Below are 22,283 nucleotides of genomic sequence, written 5' to 3' on the forward strand. Positions count from 1 at the left end.
TTGTCCATTAGCTGTCAATTCCAGTCTCCATGTTTTCATTGCATTTCTATTACGTTGGTGATCCTGCTTGGTATTTTATACATTTTTAAGCATTCTATTATCCATGCTTGGGGGATCCTGTCGTATGCTTTTTTGTAATCAATCCATACCATGCTAAATTCTTTCTCCTTCCTTTTTACCGCCTTTAGAATCTTTTGACCTATGTATAGTAGATTATTATTTTTTTTTTTGCATCTCGATTTTGTTTTTGTTTTTTTACAGCGAAGCAATGTAATAACCCACCAATTTTTTTATAATTAAAATCAAATTTTCGCTATTTTAGAGAGAGAAGGCACATAATAGTTAACAAAACCCATGCCCATGTTAAAAATGGTTTTCCAAATAGTAACATTATTATTTAGAAATTCGTTTGTGACAATGGTAGGGGCGTTGTTAAATATTTTGTTCTTACATCGTTTTCTCATTTGCCTTTCAATCGTCAACTATTTTCAACTGTTTATGAAACTTTCAAGTAGCATGTTGTACACTAACAATGAACTGATACAATCTGATCTGGCTTTGTTTTAAATCAAAATAAATCATTTGTTGTCTTACAATTTTCAATCAATTACAAGGAAAACATTTCAGGAAAAAATATATGTGGAAATTAGCGGGGCTTATGTAATAATTTTAAAATTTACAAAAACAACAAATCTCTAATTAAATATTTATAAGTTCGAAAAGAATCGGAATCAGAATCAGGAATCGTATCGGAATCAAAAATTTAAATGGAATCAGTAATTATATCGGAATCGGGAAAAATGTTGGAATCGTCCATCACTAATACACATACATAAATATATACATACTAGCATGGGTGCCCGGCGTTGCCCGGGTGTTTAGAGGTGTATGCTGAGCAAAAAAAACAAAAACAAAAAAAACAAACAAAAAAAACGGTCTATTTTTTTAGCTTTGACCCCTATTATGACCCCTTAACATTTATTGTTTTGGGCTCAAATCAAGTTATTAAGTTAGATCCATGCCCAAGGAACCTATATCTAAAATTTCAAGTGTTTAGACCCAAAATTGTCAGGAGTTTGGTAGAATTCTCAAAGGTCAAATCGTTGAACTTTGACCCCTTAACAGCCAAATTTCTGTCTGAAAACCGATCACATAGATTTTCCCAAATCTCAGTACTCTGTATATCAAATTGCGAATCTGTAGATTAAAAATTAACAGAGTTATTGCGTAGGAAAATGTACGCACACACACACACACACACAGACACAAAGACACGTTCACTGTTATAGATATATAGATATATATATATGCATATATAATTATGCATATATATCAATACATATATACATATATGAGGTGCTTTTAATAAGTTTCCAGACATTTTCGTATGGGCACTGTTATTGATAGTGGACACATGAAACTCTAGTCCCCTTCAAAGTAATTTCCTTCGGCTGCAATGCACTTAGATCATTCCAACAACTTCTGGAAGGCTCTATGGAAGTCCTCTTGTGTGAGCATATCAACACAGCCTCTTTCATCTCCTCAATTGTCTCAATAAGACAGCCTCTAAGGTTTTCCTTGAGCTTAGGGAATAACTAAAAGTTACAGAGAGCTAGGTCTGGACTATAGGAAGGGTGTGGAACTGTCTTGATGCTCAACTTCGTCAATTAATCTCTAATCTTCTCTGAGCACCCTTGGGAAAAAGTTTGTGCAAATCTTCAGTTCCTCGTGAATAATTATGCTGACATGAAAATGTGCACTTATTGTCTTTATTGACACAACGATCCTTATCCATAAAATTTTTTATTTAGCCAAGTAACTCTGGTGGTCTAACTTCTTTACTCCACACCTCTCATCATCCCTGACAGTCTCCCTGTCTTCCTTTTAAATCTTTTATGCCAGTCAAAAACTGATGCAAAGTGGACCAGAATCAGTCTGAAGCATTCCATATGTTTCTGTGGCATGTTTTCCATATTTAAAACAGAATTTCTTCTAAAATGTCTTCACGTCTAGATTGCATTACTGAAATTCACCAGCTGTGACAATCATACTTTAGTAGGATGTATTCCAATTCTTGCCGTAGCTGTTTATTTGAACTTGAAGTCGTAAAAATTGGTTAGTCATCTCATAAGATGTATAGCAATAACATACTGAATTTTCAAGAGTCTATGACAATTTCAAATGCTTGTACAAAAAAAAAAAGTCTGGAAATTTATTGAAAGCACCTCATAAATGCACACATATATATGCACATATATATATACACATGTGTATACACACATTTATATATACATATGCACGTATACACACATATATAAATATACTCACATATACATATACACACACATATATCTGTATATATATATATTCATGTAAATATATATATATATATATATATATATATATATATATATATATATATATATATATAGTGCAAAATTTTGTTGAAAATTCAAAGACTCACGTTTTCTTTTCATAACCTTCGTTTATTTCCTGGATTTTTTTCCATTACAGCTGTTTCATTAGTATGAAGGCAATTTTACGATTTATGTGTCCATAAAAATATCTTATCCCCACCAACTTCTTCAGATGTTTTTCCATTAGATTTTTACAAAAAAAGGTATATTTTTAACATGCTGAACATTGTAGTCGGGTAAAAAGACATCCAAAGCCATGCTTCCTCACTTCCGCCATCTTTTTGTGTTATATATATATATATATATATATATCATGGGTTGAGCATAATGGGAAGTGATATATGAATTACCTAAGAAATGCTGTTTGTGTAAACAAATCGAGCTTAGGTATTTGGACGATGTCAAAACATCGTTAATTCACTACCCGCACAGCAGCAGCCGATTAATGTAATGGTTAGAAGCCTTGACTGTCGTATGGGTGGTCGGTTTTCGATCCTGGCTTGAGGTAGTTGCCTGTCTAGCCGCACTGATGAACTGTGATACAGTGAAACAGTACTGTATGTGGATGACTATATATATATATATATATATATATATATATATATATATATATATATATACTCATGACTGCCTGTTCTACGTATCGTATGTGTTGGATTGTTTTTTTTGTTTTATTTTACATAGGCATAACCACTTATCATGTGCCCAGAGACCACTCAAGGATAAGGGTTAAGAGTGTACAGTTGTCAATTGGACAATATAGTAATCGTTAGTAATGGAAATTCGGTAAATTTGTTAACAAGTGGAACGGCTAATCAAGAACTTGTTTACGTTGGAAGACAACCATATTGTAGTCAGCTGGAAAGCAGGAAAATGGAAGACAATTCCACAGGCGTGCAGTTCTAAGGAAAGAAGCTTTGTTCATGGAATCTACGTTTAGGTTTAGGCAGAGAAAAAAAAAAACTTAATTAATTTAATTGTACCCATCATCACAGTTCTAAGAAAGAAGCTTTGTTCATGGAATCTACGTTTAGGCTTAGGCAGAGAAAAAAAAAAACTTAATTAATTTAATTGTACCCATCATCACAGTTCTAAGAAAGAAGCTTTGTTCATGGAATCTACGTTTAGGCTTAGGCAGAGAAAAAAAAAACTTAATTAATTTAATTGTACCCATCATCACTGTTGTCATCATGATCATTGAGGAATTCTACCGTTTTAAACGCTCCTTCAATTTGAAAATTGCACAAACACCGCAACTCATGACTGCCTGTTCTACGTATCGTTATGTGTTGGATTGTTTTCTTTATTCAATCATCACCATCATCATGATCATTGAGGCATTCTTCCATTTTAACGCTCTTTCATGTATATATCTACATATGTATATGTGTACGTGTGTACATGCACGTGTATATACATGTGTATATTTGTGCATCTGTGAGTATGTGCATGTGTGTGTGTGTGCATGCATATGTATGTGCGCGTTCATATGTATGCATGTATGTGCGCATGCATGTGTGTATTTGCATGCATATGTGCGTATATATATGTAGGCTTGTATGCATGTGTATATACTTGCGCATATGTGTGCATGTGTATGTGTGTGCATGTGTATATCCGTATACCTGCACAAATGCATGTGTGTGCATATGTATGTGCATGTATGTGTGCATATGTATGTGCATTTATGTATATGAATGTATATGTTTGTGTGTGTGTATATGTATATATGTGCACATATGCATGTACATGCATGTATAGGTACATTTATGTGTGTGTTGTGGCATCCTTGGTCCAGTTTTAAAGGCACCGCATTAATTTGGACCCCAACATACACGCACTTAGGGTCATGGGGTAACTGTACAATATGATTTCCCTCAGATGATGCCGCCTGCGTGCACCAGCTTAGAGAACAGTAAGAGACTTTCCTACCGAGGGCAGCCATTCGACTAGTTCCCCATCAAGCTCATCGTTTGACTCCAGTCGAGTTTAGGTAAATTTACTTGTCTATTAGATTTCTCCCAGATCTCGAATTAAAGAGGTTAAAAGCCATGACATGCGAAGAAAAATAAAACGCTAAAATTCAACATGGCAGGGGATGGAAATATAGTTTATTATTTATATATAATATTTTTTTTGTGGGATTTTATTATTTTTTATAAGCAATAAAAGGTAAATTTTTAGTTTACCGATCCCTCCACATTTCCTTTAAATTTTTCGAGGAGGTTTTCAAGTATGCTGAAAACGAATATCGTCTTTATTTTTTGCGCAAACAATTAATTATCCCTTTATCAAGACATTCCGTATCCAACGTAATCACTATCAATTTACTGGCGGCCATCTTGTTTTCCAATATCAAAAAAAAAGAACGCCAGAAAAGGTCAACTTTGCCACACATCACTGGACAACCCTCCCACCACCACCACCACCGGCGTTGACGCCAATAAAAGAAAAAAAAGAAAGATTTTATTGGAGGGGGGGGGGTTCAAGAAATCTTGAGCAGAAGGAAAGGACGTAACACAAGATCACAAATTAAAAAGTGTTTAGAGTAATATTTATTAAAATAAATTAAAATTTAGAAAGAAAACATTATACTGAAGAAAAATGAACATTTTTTTTTAACGAAAAATAAAACGTTTTATCTCAAACAAACATGAAAATATATCATTTTTTTTTTATAAGAAAGTGTTTAGAGTAATATTTATTGTATTACCTTCTTATAACCTTCTTAGTGACACGCAATATGGTTTCTGCTCTGCAAGATCTACAGCTGATGTGCTAACGGTTATATCACACAGGATTAGTGAATCTCTTGACAAAGGTTTCCTTTCCAGGGCAATTGCTCTTGACATATCGAAGGCCTTCGATAAGGTATGGCATAAGGGCCTACTTCACAAGATTTCCAGCTACGGTATTACTGGAAATGTTTTCTAATCATTTCTCTCTGATAGGCTCATAAGAGTAGTGGTTGATGGGCAGAAATCAGAGGCCCACAGTATTAATGCTGGAGTCCCTCAGGGGTCTATCCTGGGTCCAACTCTCTTCCTGATCTACATCAATGATCTCCCTAAACACATACTTAAATCATTCGTTGACATCTATGCTGATGACACGACCATCTATGGCAACACATCAAAGGCTGTAAATGACAAAGTTCTCTCTAATTCTCTCTCCTCTGATCTTGAGCACGTGGTACAATGGGGGAAGAGGTGACTGGTCACTTTTAATGCATCCAAAACCAAGCTTCTATCTTTACATCATCAACGCTCTGATCCCCATCTGGCATTAATTGAAATGGATGGCTTTCGTCTTGGAGAGGCTCCATGTTTTGACAAGCTTTTGGGCTTGACCTTTACTCCTGATCCTAAATGGAACACGTACATCAAATCTGTTGCCAGGGACACTGGGAAAATGGTGGAATCCTTCTACCGCTCCAGAAGATATCTCATTATTGATACAATTCTCTATCTGTATAAAAGCCAAGTACGTCCAAGGATGGAGTACTGCTGCCACATCTGGGCAGGAGCTGCTAAAAACAGCCTATCCTGCCTTGACAGAGTACAAAATAGACTTCGTGGTTTAGACAAAATACTATTAAAAAACACCGAATATATGTCAACTTATGTCATGGTAACATATATTGAGCGAATTTTTAACAATATTTTGTCTAGTTTATTATTTATAACACCTTTTCCCAAACTTACCATGTTAAAGAGAGAGTCGGGCGCTATTTTGAATTTTCCAATACATCGGTAAACACTGTATGTTTTTCGAGCTGAATAAACATGTTACATTGAATAAAAACACGAAAAATATATCCAGTTTGGTAGAAAAGTAACTTATCTTGCCTTTGATAACATTTGTTATATATTTGTTTTTTGACAACTTTTTCGAATCTGTGTACAGTAATACAAACCCTTATTTAAAATTTAAGACATTAAAATATAACCCGTTTATGCAGGGTCCACCTTTCCCGTGAAATGCCAAAAACGGTTAATGTCAAAAATCGAAAATGAAACTTTTTTTTCGGTCAATGTCGATAATGTAAATAATGGAACCTGGCAAAACAAATTTTGTAACTAACGGGACTAAAGTTTCTTCATTTCTCTGTTCGTCTGGTCCTGTTAGAGCGAGCACGAAACTACGTTTCGAAACTCTCTCTATCCCTCCAAAAAGCTAAATTTGGCTCAGTTTTCTTCCTCTGTTATATTTTCTGCGAACAATCAACGTTTCGTCAATTTCCACCTTGATGCCTTCGCCGCCTATCGTGTTTTGGTGTTGCACCGAATATTCGCACACTTCACTACAGAACGACCGCCAGTCAACTGTGGAACGGCTAGAAATTTGTAAATTCTCCATTACTGTTTTGTGATCCCACAGGTGGCTAAGAAAATGGTTAATAAATAATATTATCTTCCAGCATTCCATCCTGGTTTGCTCCAGGAATGTTCCTTTCGCATCACTAACACTGTCGAGAAGCGGGAAAATATCCAGAGGGGTGGGGTGGGGGTTTGAAGCCGAAAACTATCCGAAAAATGTATTGGGGACCATATTTTGGCCCTTCTGGCTCCGTTTGGCTCTTTTTTGGCGTTTTTTTCCTAAATTGGAAAATCGAAAACAAAATGGCCGCCAGTGGAAACGATAGTGATTACGTTGGATACTGAATGTCTTCAAATATGGATAACTGTTTGTGCAAAAAATGAATGCGATATTTGTTCTCAACGTGAAAACCTATAAAAGTCAACAAATTAAAGGTGAATGCCGAGGGGTCGGTAAACTAAAAAAATACCCAATAAAATAACCAAGAAATGAAATCAGCAAAAAGTTCAATGATGATGGAGGAAAAAGGCAGTCGCTGTTAGTCCCAGAGAAAGGGGGTGGGGTTAATTCCCAGATTAAATCAACATCAATCAACAGTTTGTCGAAAGATTAATTTGCAACACTGAACTTGGTCAACTCAAATACCGGGTTGTGAACAATATAAGTTTCTTTTTGGTGAGGGGAGAGATGGAGACAATTTCACAAACCCGCTTCTCATGTAAATCCAATTTTATAGTACTTTAGTGAACTTTACAAGAAATGCCCTTTTTCTTTTTTATGTTATTTCCACCACGCGGTGACATGTGACCACGTAATATTTTAAAGTTTCACTTCTCTTTAACGCTTTTGACTTAACAGAGTCCAGCGAAATACATCCATCACTTCCAATAGCCAACTCAAACTTCCCTTCTCTCTCTCTCTTTCCTTCTCGGCTGCCCCTAATGCCTGCTTATATGCCGTGATAACCCCATGTCATGGCATCCAGCCTTGCTAATTCTAAAAATTGTTTGTCATCAACTGATGCCCCCAACACCCCATAACGTCGCAGTCATCTGATTTTCCACTCTGCCGTGAACTTATGTCCACTGCTCGACTTACATCTACAGTGAGGTCTTTCTTTTTCTTTTTTTCTTCCCCCAGCGTTTTCCAGACCTAAGACCATGGCAGTGTGCGTATATATGTGTATGTGTACGTACATTTTTATATGCATGTGTATGTGTTGGTGTGTGTGCATGTATATGTCTGAGCATGTATATGTGTGCATATGTGTACATATTTGTGCGTATGTGTATAGATATGAGTGTACATGCTTGTATGTGCATATATGTGTATGTGCATATGTGTATGGGTATATGTGTGTATGTGTATGCATATGTAGTCAAGGTCTGGTGTGGACACGTGTTAAAAGCATACCGATGTCTTAGTAACACACTGTGCTTCTTCCAGACAAATCAACTCCATGTGCACGTTGTGACCACTGCCATGCAGATGGGGCTTTGATGACAGCAAGTGTCCTGCGATGGATAACTGGACACCCACTGCCTTGTGGGTCAAGATTCCTTTAACCAAACGCTAAAGGTAAGGTAAACCCCCAGAGGAGCCTCCAGAAACCCCCAGAGGAGCTTAGGCCCTGTCAGCTGCAGTATGCATAACCCACCGGTGTGTGGAGTATGCTCTGGGACACAGCAACCTAAGTTCCAGACATAGATTGAATGTCATTGGGGTGGAGAGGGCACCTGTAAGCCATGGTGAAGGGAACCCCTCTAGGAGAAATAAATCTCTGATCTAAAAGACCATAAAGCGGAAGACCAGTACCCGCATTAAGCTGGTCTGTAGTTTGACTTGTTGCTGGCTATCTTGCTCTTGCTTGTTGCCAGATCTCAACATTTTGAACCAAAAGAGAGACTTAGCTGTCATGCAAAGCTAAAACTCTGTAATGATGTCTTTGTACAGATACTCCCTCAGATATTTGTTAACAAAAAAAAAAGTCCTGTGGCAATGGAAAAGTTGTGACGATTGTAGGCCTGACAGGCTGGAAACGTGTAGTAACTGATCTGTGCACAGGCAACAAAAGACCTTAACATAATACTTGGGCAGTTGTGTGTTCGGTGGGGCTTTTTGTGACTGAGCAGCCTTTTCAGGATAGCACTATTCACTCAAGAATTTGGGAGAGGACAAGAAAATGCATCCTAAACAAAGCTGCCTTTGAACTGCTGGTCAGCAAACCTGCAGCTGATAGCTGTCTGTATTATAGCAGAAATAGGAACAAAAAATATTATGCTAAATGAGACTCACTCCAGCTCTGTTGCTGGAATATGAGAACACTTATCGACGATGGTAAAAGACTAGAATAGAAAACTGCAATTTTGGCAAAGAAATTGCAAAGATACAATGTAAACATTGCTGCACTTTCTGAAATGCGTTTTGCAGGTGAGGATCAACTGGTTGGGCATGAGTAAGGCTACACAGTCTTCTGGTCTGGTAAATCTGAAAAGGAGAGGCGTGATGCTGGTGTGGGCTTTGCGGTTAAGAACTCCTTAATTGACAAGATCGAGCAGTCAGTAGGCATAAATGACCGTGCAATGAGATTGAGAATTCCCCTTGCTGCTTGTTGTTATATGAATGTTCTTTCTGTCTATGCACTGACTCTTACCTGTCTGAAGATGATATTACTTCCTTTTATCATATGTTTAGATCTGTTATCATCGGTTTGCCAGGTGCTGAGAGTTTGGTGGTTCTTGGTATCGTCAATGCACGGTTCGGATCAGACAATGTGACTTGGTTTCCACTGAGTCCACTGGCAGAGTCCACCTCTGCAGTGAACTAAATCTTGTCATCACCAACACATTTTCTCACCAGAAAAACAAGGAGACCTGGTTCCATCCCCAGTCTAAACATGGCCATTTGCTTGATTACATACTGTGTAGATGTGGTGACCTTGAAAATTTTTGCAAACATAGAGTAATGCGTGGTGTCGGCTGTGGTACTGATTATTTAATGGTCAGAGCTAAACTGAAAATTACAATTTGTAAGAAAAGCCGTTTCAATGGAGCTAAAGTACCTAAGCATATTGATGTCTCCAAATTGAAGGATTCAGTCGCACAAAGTTCTTTGGAATCTGCTTTTAACCAGATGGATTTCTCAGATTGTGATTGTACCAAAAAGGTGTTGAAGCTCTTGGATTGAAGGTCCCCAGACACCGAGATTGATTTGCTGATAACTCCAATCTAATTAACCTTTGAATTGATAGAAAGCGAAAAGCTTATTTGAAACTTCTCAACTCTTCACTCTGAACAAGCCAGCTCTCGCTGCCCACTTCTCTTCTGTGCGGAGTGAGGTTCAGTGTTGTGTGCGCCAAATAAAAAACAAATAGTTGTCTGACCTCTCCAGGAAGATACAGACTGCCTATGATCCTATGATCATATGATGTTAAGAAATTTTACACTTTGCTTCATCAGCCAATGGTCCAAAATCCTCTTCAACTACATCACTTCTGGCGAAGGATGGGAGAACTTTGTTGAAAACCTCAGATGAAATTAAGCATCGATGGCATGAACACTTTCATGATCTTTTTCACAACCCATCCAATGTTGATGTTGCTGCAATAGAAAGTATTTCTCAATGTCCATAAAGTTAAGTTTGGGAAAATAAGTTCAAACTGAAAAACTATACAAAATACTGTTAGAAAGTCAATATATGTTACCATGATATAGGCTGACATATATTGAGTGTGTTTCTAATATTATTTTGTAATACAATATGGTAGATGTTTACAGTATTTTCTTAGTTTTTAAAAAATGTTCACATTATGGTATATTGTCTTTTAGTAGTTATGTGAACTTAATTTCCGTATTCATGTATTCTGCACTGATATGAAGATGAAGACTATAGCGGAGCATAGGATTCCTAACCATGTAACTGATGAAAATACGCTACACATTTTGATGAAAAACATGGGGAAAAATGGACATAGAAGAACAGAAAACCAAAACTTTAAATATAATTTCTGTATTAAAAATAATAGTTATTTAAATATTTCAACATATTATCTTATGGAGAAAATCCAGCTTCCCAATAAGGGGCACTCTGAATAGAAACAAAAATAATCTCAGTCATGAAAGATTTCTCCTCTACCGACCGAAGACAGAAAAGATGAAGTGTAGCATCAAAACAGATACTACACTGCGATCTTGTTCTGAAGGCCAAGAAATGTTTGTGTTTAATGTTTCTTTAATTGTTTGGTCCCTAAATTCATAATTAAGTTTTATCGTTATTAAATTGTATATTGCTTTAAAATTATGTAATTTTACATAATATTTGTATTTTATATTGAATAAAGTTCAGTTTCATTATTAATCGAATTGGATTCTTTTTATTTTCTTTTTTAACATGTTTTTAATCTTTTTAAAAATGCCCTCATATAGTATCCGACAGTGATAATTTGACAAATCTTACCTATATTGCTAGCAGTTAACAGGGCTTCTATATCTCGGTGGCCGTAGTTTGACACCCAGTTATGTACACACATGCAGAGTCAGTCTTTATGTGCAACACCTTGGTCTGACACTGAAGTGACAAGTTAATTCTCCTCAACACGGCATCTAATTCAGTCATTGCGCATTGTTCTCGGGTCGCAGTCAACAAGCGTCCTCCATCACAGTTTTAATGCCACTTTGGTTGCTAGTGCACTAGCACCGACCCATATGTTCAGTTATCGGCTGTCCACGCACCAGTACCCACAAGCTGAATTATTCTGCTTTACTGCATCCAGTCTTGCACATCATGTGCTTGAGTAAGGAGTCTGTCACCTTGTCATTCCACTTGTTTGTGATTGAACAGGCTTTTCTCTTTATTAATCCGCATGCCACACATGTACATGGAGGTGCCTTATAAGCTTTCCACACAAAGAAAATACAGTTTGTCATGTTATGATATTGGGGATTTCTGGGGTTGCATTCCTTCATTTCCAGTGCAGGACACTGTGCTCTCTTAAGACTGTCAGTCTTAGCATGCGTGTGCCATACCAAAGCCATTCCGGTTCTTGCATTCTAGTCCAAATTGAGCTAAATGTTCTGAATCGAGATGTGAGCACAACATCTTTGTTAACAAAAAAGTAATTGATATAAGCAGACATCATGCAGCCCACAGCTTCTTCCTGCAATAGCACCCTGCTAACGACAGTCTGGTTGAAGTTCTGCAGCCAGTCAATATTCTAGCACTCCATTACGCAGCCCTTCAGGTGGTCAGTTATCTGCCCATTTCCATGCCGTGATCCATGCTCAAACATATCAGTAAAGTTCGGTTCATTGATGGAGATAGCCACACATGTGGAGACTTTACTATCACCGATCTGAACTTCACCCGTAGGTCTGACAGTGATACCTCCCAATGCTTTTATAGCATCGATCGCTAGCCACAGATCAAATCCCAGTGGTTTACCATGCACCACCAGAGCATCGATCCTAACATAGTCACTGTTATTTGTTGAAATAGTGACTACTCCTCTTCCACATCATGTTTGGAATGAGCCTCTAATAATGAGGATGTCCACTTTTGGTGTCTTCCAGGATTGACATCGATTTGCATCTATTATTGCATATTAATATCTATATCTATTAATGCCGAACACCACAGTCCATCAACGAAGACGACAATCTCCAAGAGCACCACATTTACATCTTATGGAGGGGGGGGGAGTAGGCTGGCGCTGCTGCTTTGTCCACTTGTTCATTTCCCGAACAGTCCTGGACCCAGTGTCCAACCTTGCCGCATCGGTAACAATGGGTTTCACGACTTCGGCAATCTTTCTATATGACCTTTGTGGCCACATCTGTAGCAGTTTACTCCAGGGTTATTCCAACAGATTTTCCATTGGATGGACTCACGGCTGCAACCACGTAATGGCTTTGGTCCCTGGTTCATGTCAGTACTCTTGATCTTGCTATTGGTCTCCCATAGTTAGGGTCTAAATTTTCGGTGCCTGCTGGAGCTTGATGGAAATGACATCAAGGAACCCTGTGATAAAAACCAGTTTGGCAAGTTTGTCTAGTCCGACTCCCTCAAAACCAGCCAGTTCAATCAACCGTCTGATATTGTTCATGTAAATGGCCACCTGCTTGCCAACCCATTTCACCATTCTATAGTCTGTGAATGCCTCCTTTAATCAAGTCTCTAGCTGCTCGCCAATCTTGCTCATATCCAAGTAGAGGGCTAATGCACCCCCCTTCAAATACAATGGCAGTAGGCTTGCCACATCATTTATCTTTTGAAGTCTTGCTACCAACCTTAACTTCTTCAACCATGCCACTACATCTCCTTCGTCGGTAAATGGCTTCACCATGTCGTTGCTTAGTTGTATCTTCGACATGATAACAACCAAAGTAACTTGAAGTGTTGAAATTAAGTTTTCCTTTGAACTGGCGAATACTTTTAAATATTCGTGCAAAAAAAAAAAATGAGTTTTTCTTCAGCAATGTTCTTGCCACACGCACAAACGACAATCCTACTTTTTTTCCTGTTTCGACGTTTGTAGAAAATCCGTATTTCTTTCTTCCCACTGACGTATGAATTAATCGTATATTCAAACGACTCCAAGTCAAAAGAAGAAAGTTCTCTCCAATGAAAGAAATACCGGATTTTTTATTTGCTCAAATTTGACTGCATCTTAATTTTCATATGTCACCTTTTCACTGGTACTCATGAACTTTTTTTTATCTCCCTGTTTTTTTTTTTTTTTTCTCACTCACATGCCCCTATTCCGAATTTAAAGGCATGGGCCAGCATTAGTGGATTTTTTTTTTCAGACTATAACGTTTGTAAGCAATGTTTTGTTTTTGTTTTTAAATTTATTTCACACTAATATAAATTATTGCACAATAAAAATAAATAAATTAAAACAAATAATCATTTTTATGCTTGTGCATCGTTACTGCGCTATTTTTAAAAAGTATTTTCCAGTATAATTAAATTTTTACGATATTTTTGTTTATTTAATTGGTAGGTGAAATTACCAAAGTTACAAAACACTGCCCCCTCCTGAACTTCATATTAAAAATAGGTTTAAGTCTAACGTAAACAAATTTACCGAATTTCCATTACTAATGATTACTATATTGTCTAATTTCTACTGTACACTCTTTAACCCTTATCCTCGAGTAGCCTCTTGGCCTTGATAATGTGGTGATGCCTGTGTAAAAAAAAAAAAAAAGTACTATCAGGGTTTGTATTACTGTACACATAGATTCGAAAAAGTTGTCAAAAAAACAAATATATAACAAATAAATGTTATCAAAGGCAAGATAAGTTACTTTTCTATCAAACTGGATATATTTTTTGTGTTTTTATTCAATGTAACATATTTATTCAGCTCGAAAAACATGCAGTATTTACCGATGCATTGGACAATTCAAAATGGCGACCGACTCTCTCTTAAACACGGTATGTTCGAGAAAAGGTGTTATAAATAATAAACTAGACAAAATACTATTAAAAAAACACCGAATATATGTCAACCTATGTAATGTACGGTAATATACATTGAGCGAATTTCTAACAGTATTTTGTCTAGTTTTTTATTTATAACACCTTTTCTCGAACTTACCGTGTTTAAGAGAGAGTCGGCCGCCATTTTGAATTGTCCAATACATCGGTAAACACTGCATGTTTTTCGAGCTAAATAAATATGTTACATTGAATAAAAACACAAAAAATATATCCAGCTTGGTAGAAAAGTAACTTATCTTGCCTTTGATAACATTTATTTGTTATATATTTGTTTTTTGGCAACTTTTGCGAATCTATGTGTACAGTAATACAAACCCTAATTTTCTTTTAAAAATTTAGTTATCAAGTAAATGGAATTTTTACTTGATGAAATAATTCGCAAATTATTTTTACTGTGCAATAATTTATATCAGTATAAAATAGGTTAAATAAAAAAAAAAATATTGATGGCGGCCTACGAATTCGGAATACAGGCATGTTAGCGAGACAGTAAACAAGGAGACAAAAAGTTCATGAGAACCAAGTTAAATTAAAGTAAGCATAAATCGTATTCATTATGTCCCTCTTTTCTAATATAATTTAGAAAGAGTTTTTTCATCCTTTCAGACTGTCGATACTAAATGACAGCTTTTTGAAAGGTGTCATTTAATAGTGTAAGTGGAGGTGGCTTGTCGGCAATAATATTATTATTTCCGGAACAGGAGGAGGAGAGGGAGAAAGAAGAGCAGTAGGAGGAGTATATTTGGCGCGAAAATCTTCTCTCACTTCAAACAAACTAAGGTTTTGTTGTTCAGTCATTCACGTCGCGACTTTATTTCGAGAGCAGAATTAATTCCTTGTCTCTCATAGGTAATGTAAGTTTATATTTTGTTTAGATTCATAATTCACTTTTTCAGGAGCAATAATATTACTCGGTCTTTTTCTTTTTTGAATGAGTTAAAAATAAGAATGTGAAAATAATTTGATTATATTTATTTGTGTACGGTAACTTATACAAAAAAAAAAAATGGAAAATTACATAACGAATGTGGCACAAGGTCAAATTAGGTGGAATATGATTTTTATTATTTTAACATTCTGCTTCGTAAGATTCCGTAACTAGAAGAATAAAGTGGGTTTTATTGAGTTCTCTGTATAAAAAAAATAGTGATCCAATAACAAAAACAAATTCATAAAAATTTGAGTGCTTGTTCAAAAAGAGGCGACAGATTGATTTTTTGTTGTTCTTTTTTGCTTAAAGCAAAAACTGGTACTCATGAAGAGAGTGATCCGTCCTGAAGTAATAACTTTATTATTTAAAAAGCCATTCTTAACATGGGGCGGGGAGGATGTTTTGTACTTATTCTGTACTTTAATCTTCTTACAATTGAATTAAAAAAAAAACGGTAAATTTATACAAACACCGTGACAGCGAATTAACCCTAACGCTGTCACGGTGTTTGTATAATAATACCAAAAAAACATCATAACACTTTAATTAAACTTGGAAATACGATTTAAAAAAAATAGCGCGGATCACTCTGCATTAGCACCCAAAAACCATATTGTCATGTCGATATAGGCTACAGTGTCTAACGCCATTATAATGTAAGCTATAATTTGCTTCTGGAGTTATGTCCCCTGTTTCTGGACTCTTCACGATCTACTTTTTAACATCTACAAAAAATGCAATTTTTCCATTTTTCCGTAAAAATAACGGGTTTGTATTACTGTACACGGATTCGAAAAAGTTATCAAAAAACAAATGTTATCAAAGGCAAGATAAGTTACTTTTCTACCTAACTGGATATATTTTCAGTGTTTTTATTTAATGTAACATGTTTATTCACCTATAAAAACATACTGTGTTTACCGATGTATTGGAAAATTCAAAATAGCGCCCGACTCTCTCTTTAACATGGTAAGTTTGGGAAAAGGTGCTATAAATATAAAATTAGACAAAGTACTGCTAGAAACTCGCTCAATACATATTACCGTGACATAGGTTAACATATATTCGGTGGGATTTTAATAGTATTTTGTCTAGTTTATTATTTATAACACCTTTCCCCGAACTTACCGTGTTAAAGAGAGAGTCGGCCGCCATTTTGAATTTTCCAATACATCAGTAAACAATGTATGCTTTTCGAGCTGAATAAACATGTTACATTGAATAAAAACACGAAAAATATATTCAGTTTTGGGGGGGGGAAGTAACTTATCTTGCTTTTGATAACATTTATTTGTTATATATTTGTTTTTTGACAACTTTTTTGAATCTGTGTACAGTAATAATACAAACCCAAAATAACTTTCTACTCGATAAATTTTTTAATATAAATACTATTTTGGACGTAAAAATCGTCAAAATTAGAGTATTTTAAACTATGACCGAAGTATGAAATAAAGTAAAAACATTAAGGTACTTCTACAGTTTATTTCCGAAAATGGAGACGCTTTTTTTTTTTTTTTTTTTTGATTTCTTCCTTTGATTTTAACGACAGGTGCCCGAAAATAACGGTGTTTCCATTTTCGGCGATAAACTGTAGAAGTACCAAAATTAAACTAGATGATGATTACTTCCGCAAAGAACTAATTACTACGTGGCCCAGCAGCGTAGTATGAACACCTCCAGCCTCCCCATGTTAAGAACGACTTTCTAGATTGAGGGTGTTTATTCCGAGAGCCGTTCTTAACATGAGGGGGTTGGGTAAGTGGGAGTTATACTACTCTGGGGCACGTAGTAATTGATAGTTATTTCCGGAAGTAATCATTATCTAGTTTAATTTTTTTTATTTATTTCATGCTTCCGCCATAGTTTAAAATACTGACTACAGTGATATTGATTACTCCATCTGATTTTGTCGACAGGTGCCTGAAAGAAAAACGGCGTCTCCATTTTCGGTGATAAACTGTAGACGTACCTAAAAATATATAAAAATACGAAAACTTTTTATCAATTGCGAAAGAAAAAAGGAACACGATTTATACTAAAAATAAAAACAAGACTGAATTAAAAAGGAAAAGTTGTGGTGTCTGGTGTTTACATTTAAATATTTACATGTAAATAAGAATTTTGTTTCATGGATAATGTAAAAAAACTAAAATTTGTTTAGTTATTTAAAAATTGTATTAAAAAGGTTTAGACCTATTAAAACTATTTATCGTTCGTTTTTCTTAAAAGTTATTGTAATTTTAAAATTATTGTTCGTTTTTAATTTAACTATTGTCAAGTTTCAGTATGAATCAAATCGTTTTCCTATCTTTTTCTTTAAAAAAAAAATATTTAAATTTCTATAAACGGTGTCTTTTTAAAACTGTCTCACAAGTTTTATCACATGATTTTGCCATAATGTATGAAAGCTTTTTTTATTAACACTTATGTTTAAAAACAAACTTAAATATTTGGGTAATCTGGAAGAAAGAGCCTGTTTCCTCCGTTTGACTATAGGTGCCGTTACTGTCTGTCCACCAAGTTATGGAAGCACAAAATGTATATAATGGCACCCTTGAAAAAAAAAATAACTGTTTTTGTTATATTTTAATTTTAAACGTGTTTTTTTTTTTTTTTTTTTTTTTTTTTTTTTTTTTTGCAAACATATTTACGTTTTTTTTTTTTGTGTGGGCTCTTTTTTTGATCACGCGCATATATATATATATATATATATATATATAAATACTCGCGGAAAAGGTAAAATAAGTGCAGAAAAAATTAAGGAAAAAGGGGGGTCCATAAAAGAAAAAAGCGATTTTTTTTTTTTTTTTTTTTTTTTTTTTTTTTTATAAGAGCGTAAAAAATACTCGCGGAAAAACGGTTGTACCCATAAATATGTTTAAAAGAAAAATACAGCAAAAACATTTAGTTTATGCTTGTAAAAAAAAAAAAACCCAAAAAAACCGTAAAAACAAAAATAAACGTAAATGTTTGAAAATAAACGAGCAACAAAACGTAAATGTTTGGAAAAATAAAACTTAAATATGTTTGCAAAAAAACCTGTTTAAAATTAAAATATAACAAAAACATTTACTTTTATTTCAAGGGTGCCATTATATACATTTCGTGCTTTCGTAATGGGTGGACTGGACAGATATTAACGCCACCTACAGTCAAACGGAGGAAACAGGCTCTCTTTCTTCCAGATTACCAATGTTTGTATTAAAAAAAGTTTCGGCGAACCTGTACGAGAGTGCCCACCTCCTAAAAATGTATTTTTCACTTTTTTTGCCGACGATTATCATAAATTAGACTTGCTAATCATATTAGCAGAAACAAATTTCGAAAAAAAAAAAAAAAAAATGTATATATTTAATGACTTTTAAGAAGGGGGTTCGGGTTCACATTCGCGTTATAACGTTCTATTTCATTGCTACCTGATTTACAGTCCATTTCTTTATTTTTGCGGCAAAAATATGCGCGTTTGCGCGTTCAACAGTAGTCACCACTTATTAAACAATGTGATTATTTGTTATATCTGGAGAACTATTTATTATCGGAAAATTTAAATGCGATATTCGTTTCAGCATACCCGAAAACCTTAAAAAGTAATTTTAAAGGAAACTAAGTAAAAATTTTACAAATATGTGCGCCGCGTTATATTGCTACATGAAACCTGCAGAAAATCGTGAAAACTAGATGTCGGCCCCAATTCTAAATGCGATATTCGTTTTCAGCACATCCGAAAACAAATTTTTAAAAGTAGGTTTCTTGTTGGTCTACCAGGCCACAATTACCACTGTTGTGTAAGGGAATTTAAAGAGAACTCACCGGTCACGTGACTAACCTCGTGACACATCGGTAAAGAAGTGGACAGTAAGTCAGGTAGCAATTAAGTAGAACGATATAACCAGAAAGTGAACCCCCTTCTTAAAAGTCATTGGTACTGGTCGCGGTAAGAGTTCCCTGCCGAACACCCTAAAAAAACAATGACTTCTCCCCGCGCAGGCGCAAAGGACATGTTTTAGTTGCCATAGTAACAACTTTTTATCGACATTGTTTTACTGTTTATGAATATTGAAATAAAATACATTACTACACATTTATTAATCTTTCTTTTTTTTTTTTTTACTGTTTATGTGTCAATTTTATCGACTTTTTCTTTTCTTATATTGAAATATTATATATATGAAATATTGAAATTATTCTTATATTGAAATAAAAGACATTACTACACATTTATTAATAATATCTTCTTGAATATTAAAATAATTTCCCAACTTTTTTCATTTCTATGTGTTTTTAGTTTTGTGTGTTGAATGAAACATTTTTTTTTTTTTTCATTACAACAATAGTTATCGACCCCGGTTCTTTGGCTGACAAACGACATCTGTCGGCGGTTCTTGAAATTTACTTACCACAAAATGGTGATAGAATAATAAATTTACTTACGTTTAATCAATGTTATTTTCTTTTTTAAATAGCATTTTCTTTTTAAATGACGACGTTTTTACTGTTTATGAATATTTAAAGAAAAATAATTACTAAACATTTATTAAGAAAATGGGTGCTAGTGCACTTATGATCCGCGCTATATTTTAAATCGTATTTCTAAGCTTAAAGTTTAATGTTTTTTTTCGTGCTGAAATAACGTTATTATTTAAAAAGCCATTCTTAACATGGGGAGGGTGCAAATTCGCCTAAAAAAGTAGAATCTCATTTTACGGAATTAGCTAAGAGTGTTAATTTACAATAGCACCTATGGCACCATTGGCACTTCTGCATGTCAGTAACATGAAGCGAATGCATGTAATTTAGTTTCAAGAACCGCCGACAGATGTCGTTTGTCAGCCAAAGAACCGGGGTCGATAACTATTGTTGTAATGAAAAAAAAAAAAAAAGTTTCATTCAACACACAAAACTAAAAACACATAGAAATGAAAAAAGTTGGGATATTATTTTAATATTCATTTTAAGAAAATGCTATTAAAAAAGAAAAAGTCGATAAAAGTGAGACATAAACAGTAAAACAGTAAAAAAAAAAAGATATTATTGATAAATGTGTAAAACGTAGTCATTTAAAACAGAAAAGAAAAAGTCGATAAAAGTGACACAAACAGTAAAACAGTAAAAAAAAAGATATTATTAATAAATGTGTAGTAATGTCTTATTTCAATATTCTATATAAGAATAATTTCAATATTTCATATATATAATATTTCAATATAAGAAAAGAAAAAATCGATAAAATTGACACATAAACAGTAAAAAAAAAAAAAGATATTAATACATGTGTAGTAATGTATTTTATTTCAATATTCATAAACATTAACGTTGTCGATAAAAAGTTTTGTTACTATGGCAACTAAAACATGTCCTTTGCGCCTGCGCGGGGAGAAGTCATTGTTTTTTGAGGATGTTCGACAGGGAACTCTTACCGCGACCAGTACCAAGTCATTAATTCTCCCCCCCCCCCCAATTTGTTTCTGCTAATATGATACTTAAGTCTGTTAATCTATGATAATAGTCGAAAAAAAGTTTTTAAGTTAAAAACACGCATTTTTAGGGAGTGCCCACTCTCATATAGGTCGACCAAAGTTTCTGAAAATTAATAAATAGAAGCGATGTAGCAAAGCATCTCGCTCAAATTTATTCGAGCCCACTCTTTCTCTCCACATAAGAATATATTTTAAATATTAAAAAATATTTATAGAAATGTAAAAAAATAAGTTTATTTTTTATTGAATTATGATCTCATGTCGGTCAAGGGAGATAACTCAGCATGACGGTGTTATTAAGTTGTCCTCTGCCTCTTCCATTTATGTTTACGTTTTTAGTTTGAGTTTCGTTCTGTAGGCATCTCCAAACCATTGTATAAAACGTCACCATTGTACACATTAATAGCAACGTCATCAATTCGTGTGTTTACTATAGTCTGGGTCAATTTCTATGGAAGACCATTGGCACTACAATAGGTGTATCAGAATTTTTGGGGAATTTTTGACACCCCTAACAGAAAACTGCGAATAAAATATAGAAAACTCGTAATTTCTCTTTCTAAAGTGGGTTATTTATTTTCTTTATAGAATATGCTTCCAAAATAAACTATTTAAGTTGTTTAAAAAATAATAGAAATATTATTTTTCATTTTTTAAAAAACAGTGTTTACAAAGTGCGTGCGTGCGCTCAGGGAGCCATTTTGTTACGTAGTGAAATCAATTGATTTTTATGAGATGAATATTTTTCAATTTTTAAACTTTAAAAATCTATCAAAATTTTCCTATTCGTTCAATTGTTACGTTTTTTTCAGGGTGAATGTAAAATTTTATGCTCTTTCCGATAAACTGAATATAATATTTTAGACAAACGTTGTTTTATAAATTCACCCCCCCCCATTTTGAAATGTCTATGAGAATTTTAATAATTAATTTTGGTTGACACGTTTTATATATTACAAATTGAAGATAAAACATCAATAAATAAAATACTCAAATTTAAAACAACAAAAAAATATCACTTATCTGTAAATTTACTGGTAAAGTCCAAAATGTAAATCCTTTTTTCGATAACCACGTGTTTTTTTTTGTTTTTTTTTTTTATGTGGAAGCTTAATTTTTGTTTAGAATTTTCCAGTCAATATTTTTCGGTCAGTGTATATTTTTATATTTAATTCCTGGTTTCCTTTTTTTTTTTTTTTTTCGATATAAAAAAAAAAAAAAAAAAAAGACGATACCATATAATGCAGATTTATAGTATAATAAATAAAAAATTCAGGTATTTCTTTAAGATATTAAAAAAAAAAATTTACATTTCATATCTTCGTCATTCCGTAATCCGTGTAAATCCAAAAATAAAAGATCCCAGTTTTCATGTACGATAGCGTAAAGGCGCCAACATTAAAAAAAAAAGGACGATAAGTTATCTCCTTTGGAAGTCGGACAGAACCAACACGATAAGTTATCTCCCTTTAGAAGGGTAAATATGAAGAATTCCACCCTTTATTCATATAGGGTCAATATGAAGCCACCCTCGAAAATTCCTTTAAAATTACGGCCAAATCTGTTCATTGCAATGTGGCCATAAAGTGGGTGCGCATTTGACGTCACATCATTATAGAAAAGTGACCCCCC

At 34.4% G+C, this 22,283-nt stretch overlaps 1 protein-coding gene across 4 annotated transcripts in view; it reads left to right on the plus strand.

Moving 5' to 3' along the window:
* The window catches only part of LOC145284740 (lymphocyte-specific helicase-like), a 208,632-nt gene that overhangs the window by 29,032 nt on the left and 157,317 nt on the right, over positions 1-22,283 (plus strand). The window contains exon 1 of one of the 4 annotated variants that reach the window (XM_080133684.1): positions 14,754-14,774. The exons of 1 other annotated variant lie outside the window; for it this stretch is intronic. Coding sequence is in view for 1 of the 3 variants with exons in the window: in XM_080133681.1 (XP_079989807.1) it covers positions 15,093-15,094 (2 nt within the window). In the remaining 2 variants the exon portion in view is untranslated. Of the gene's footprint in view, positions 1-14,753; positions 14,775-14,951; positions 15,095-22,283 lie in introns of those variants that run through there. 2 more of the 4 variants (XM_080133682.1, XM_080133681.1) reach the window with 2 other exon arrangements.

Source organism: Euprymna scolopes, chromosome 9 (genome assembly GCF_053919585.1).
Source record: "Euprymna scolopes isolate OS-2025 chromosome 9, ASM5391958v1, whole genome shotgun sequence".
Lineage (NCBI taxonomy): Eukaryota > Metazoa > Mollusca > Cephalopoda > Sepiida > Sepiolidae > Euprymna > Euprymna scolopes.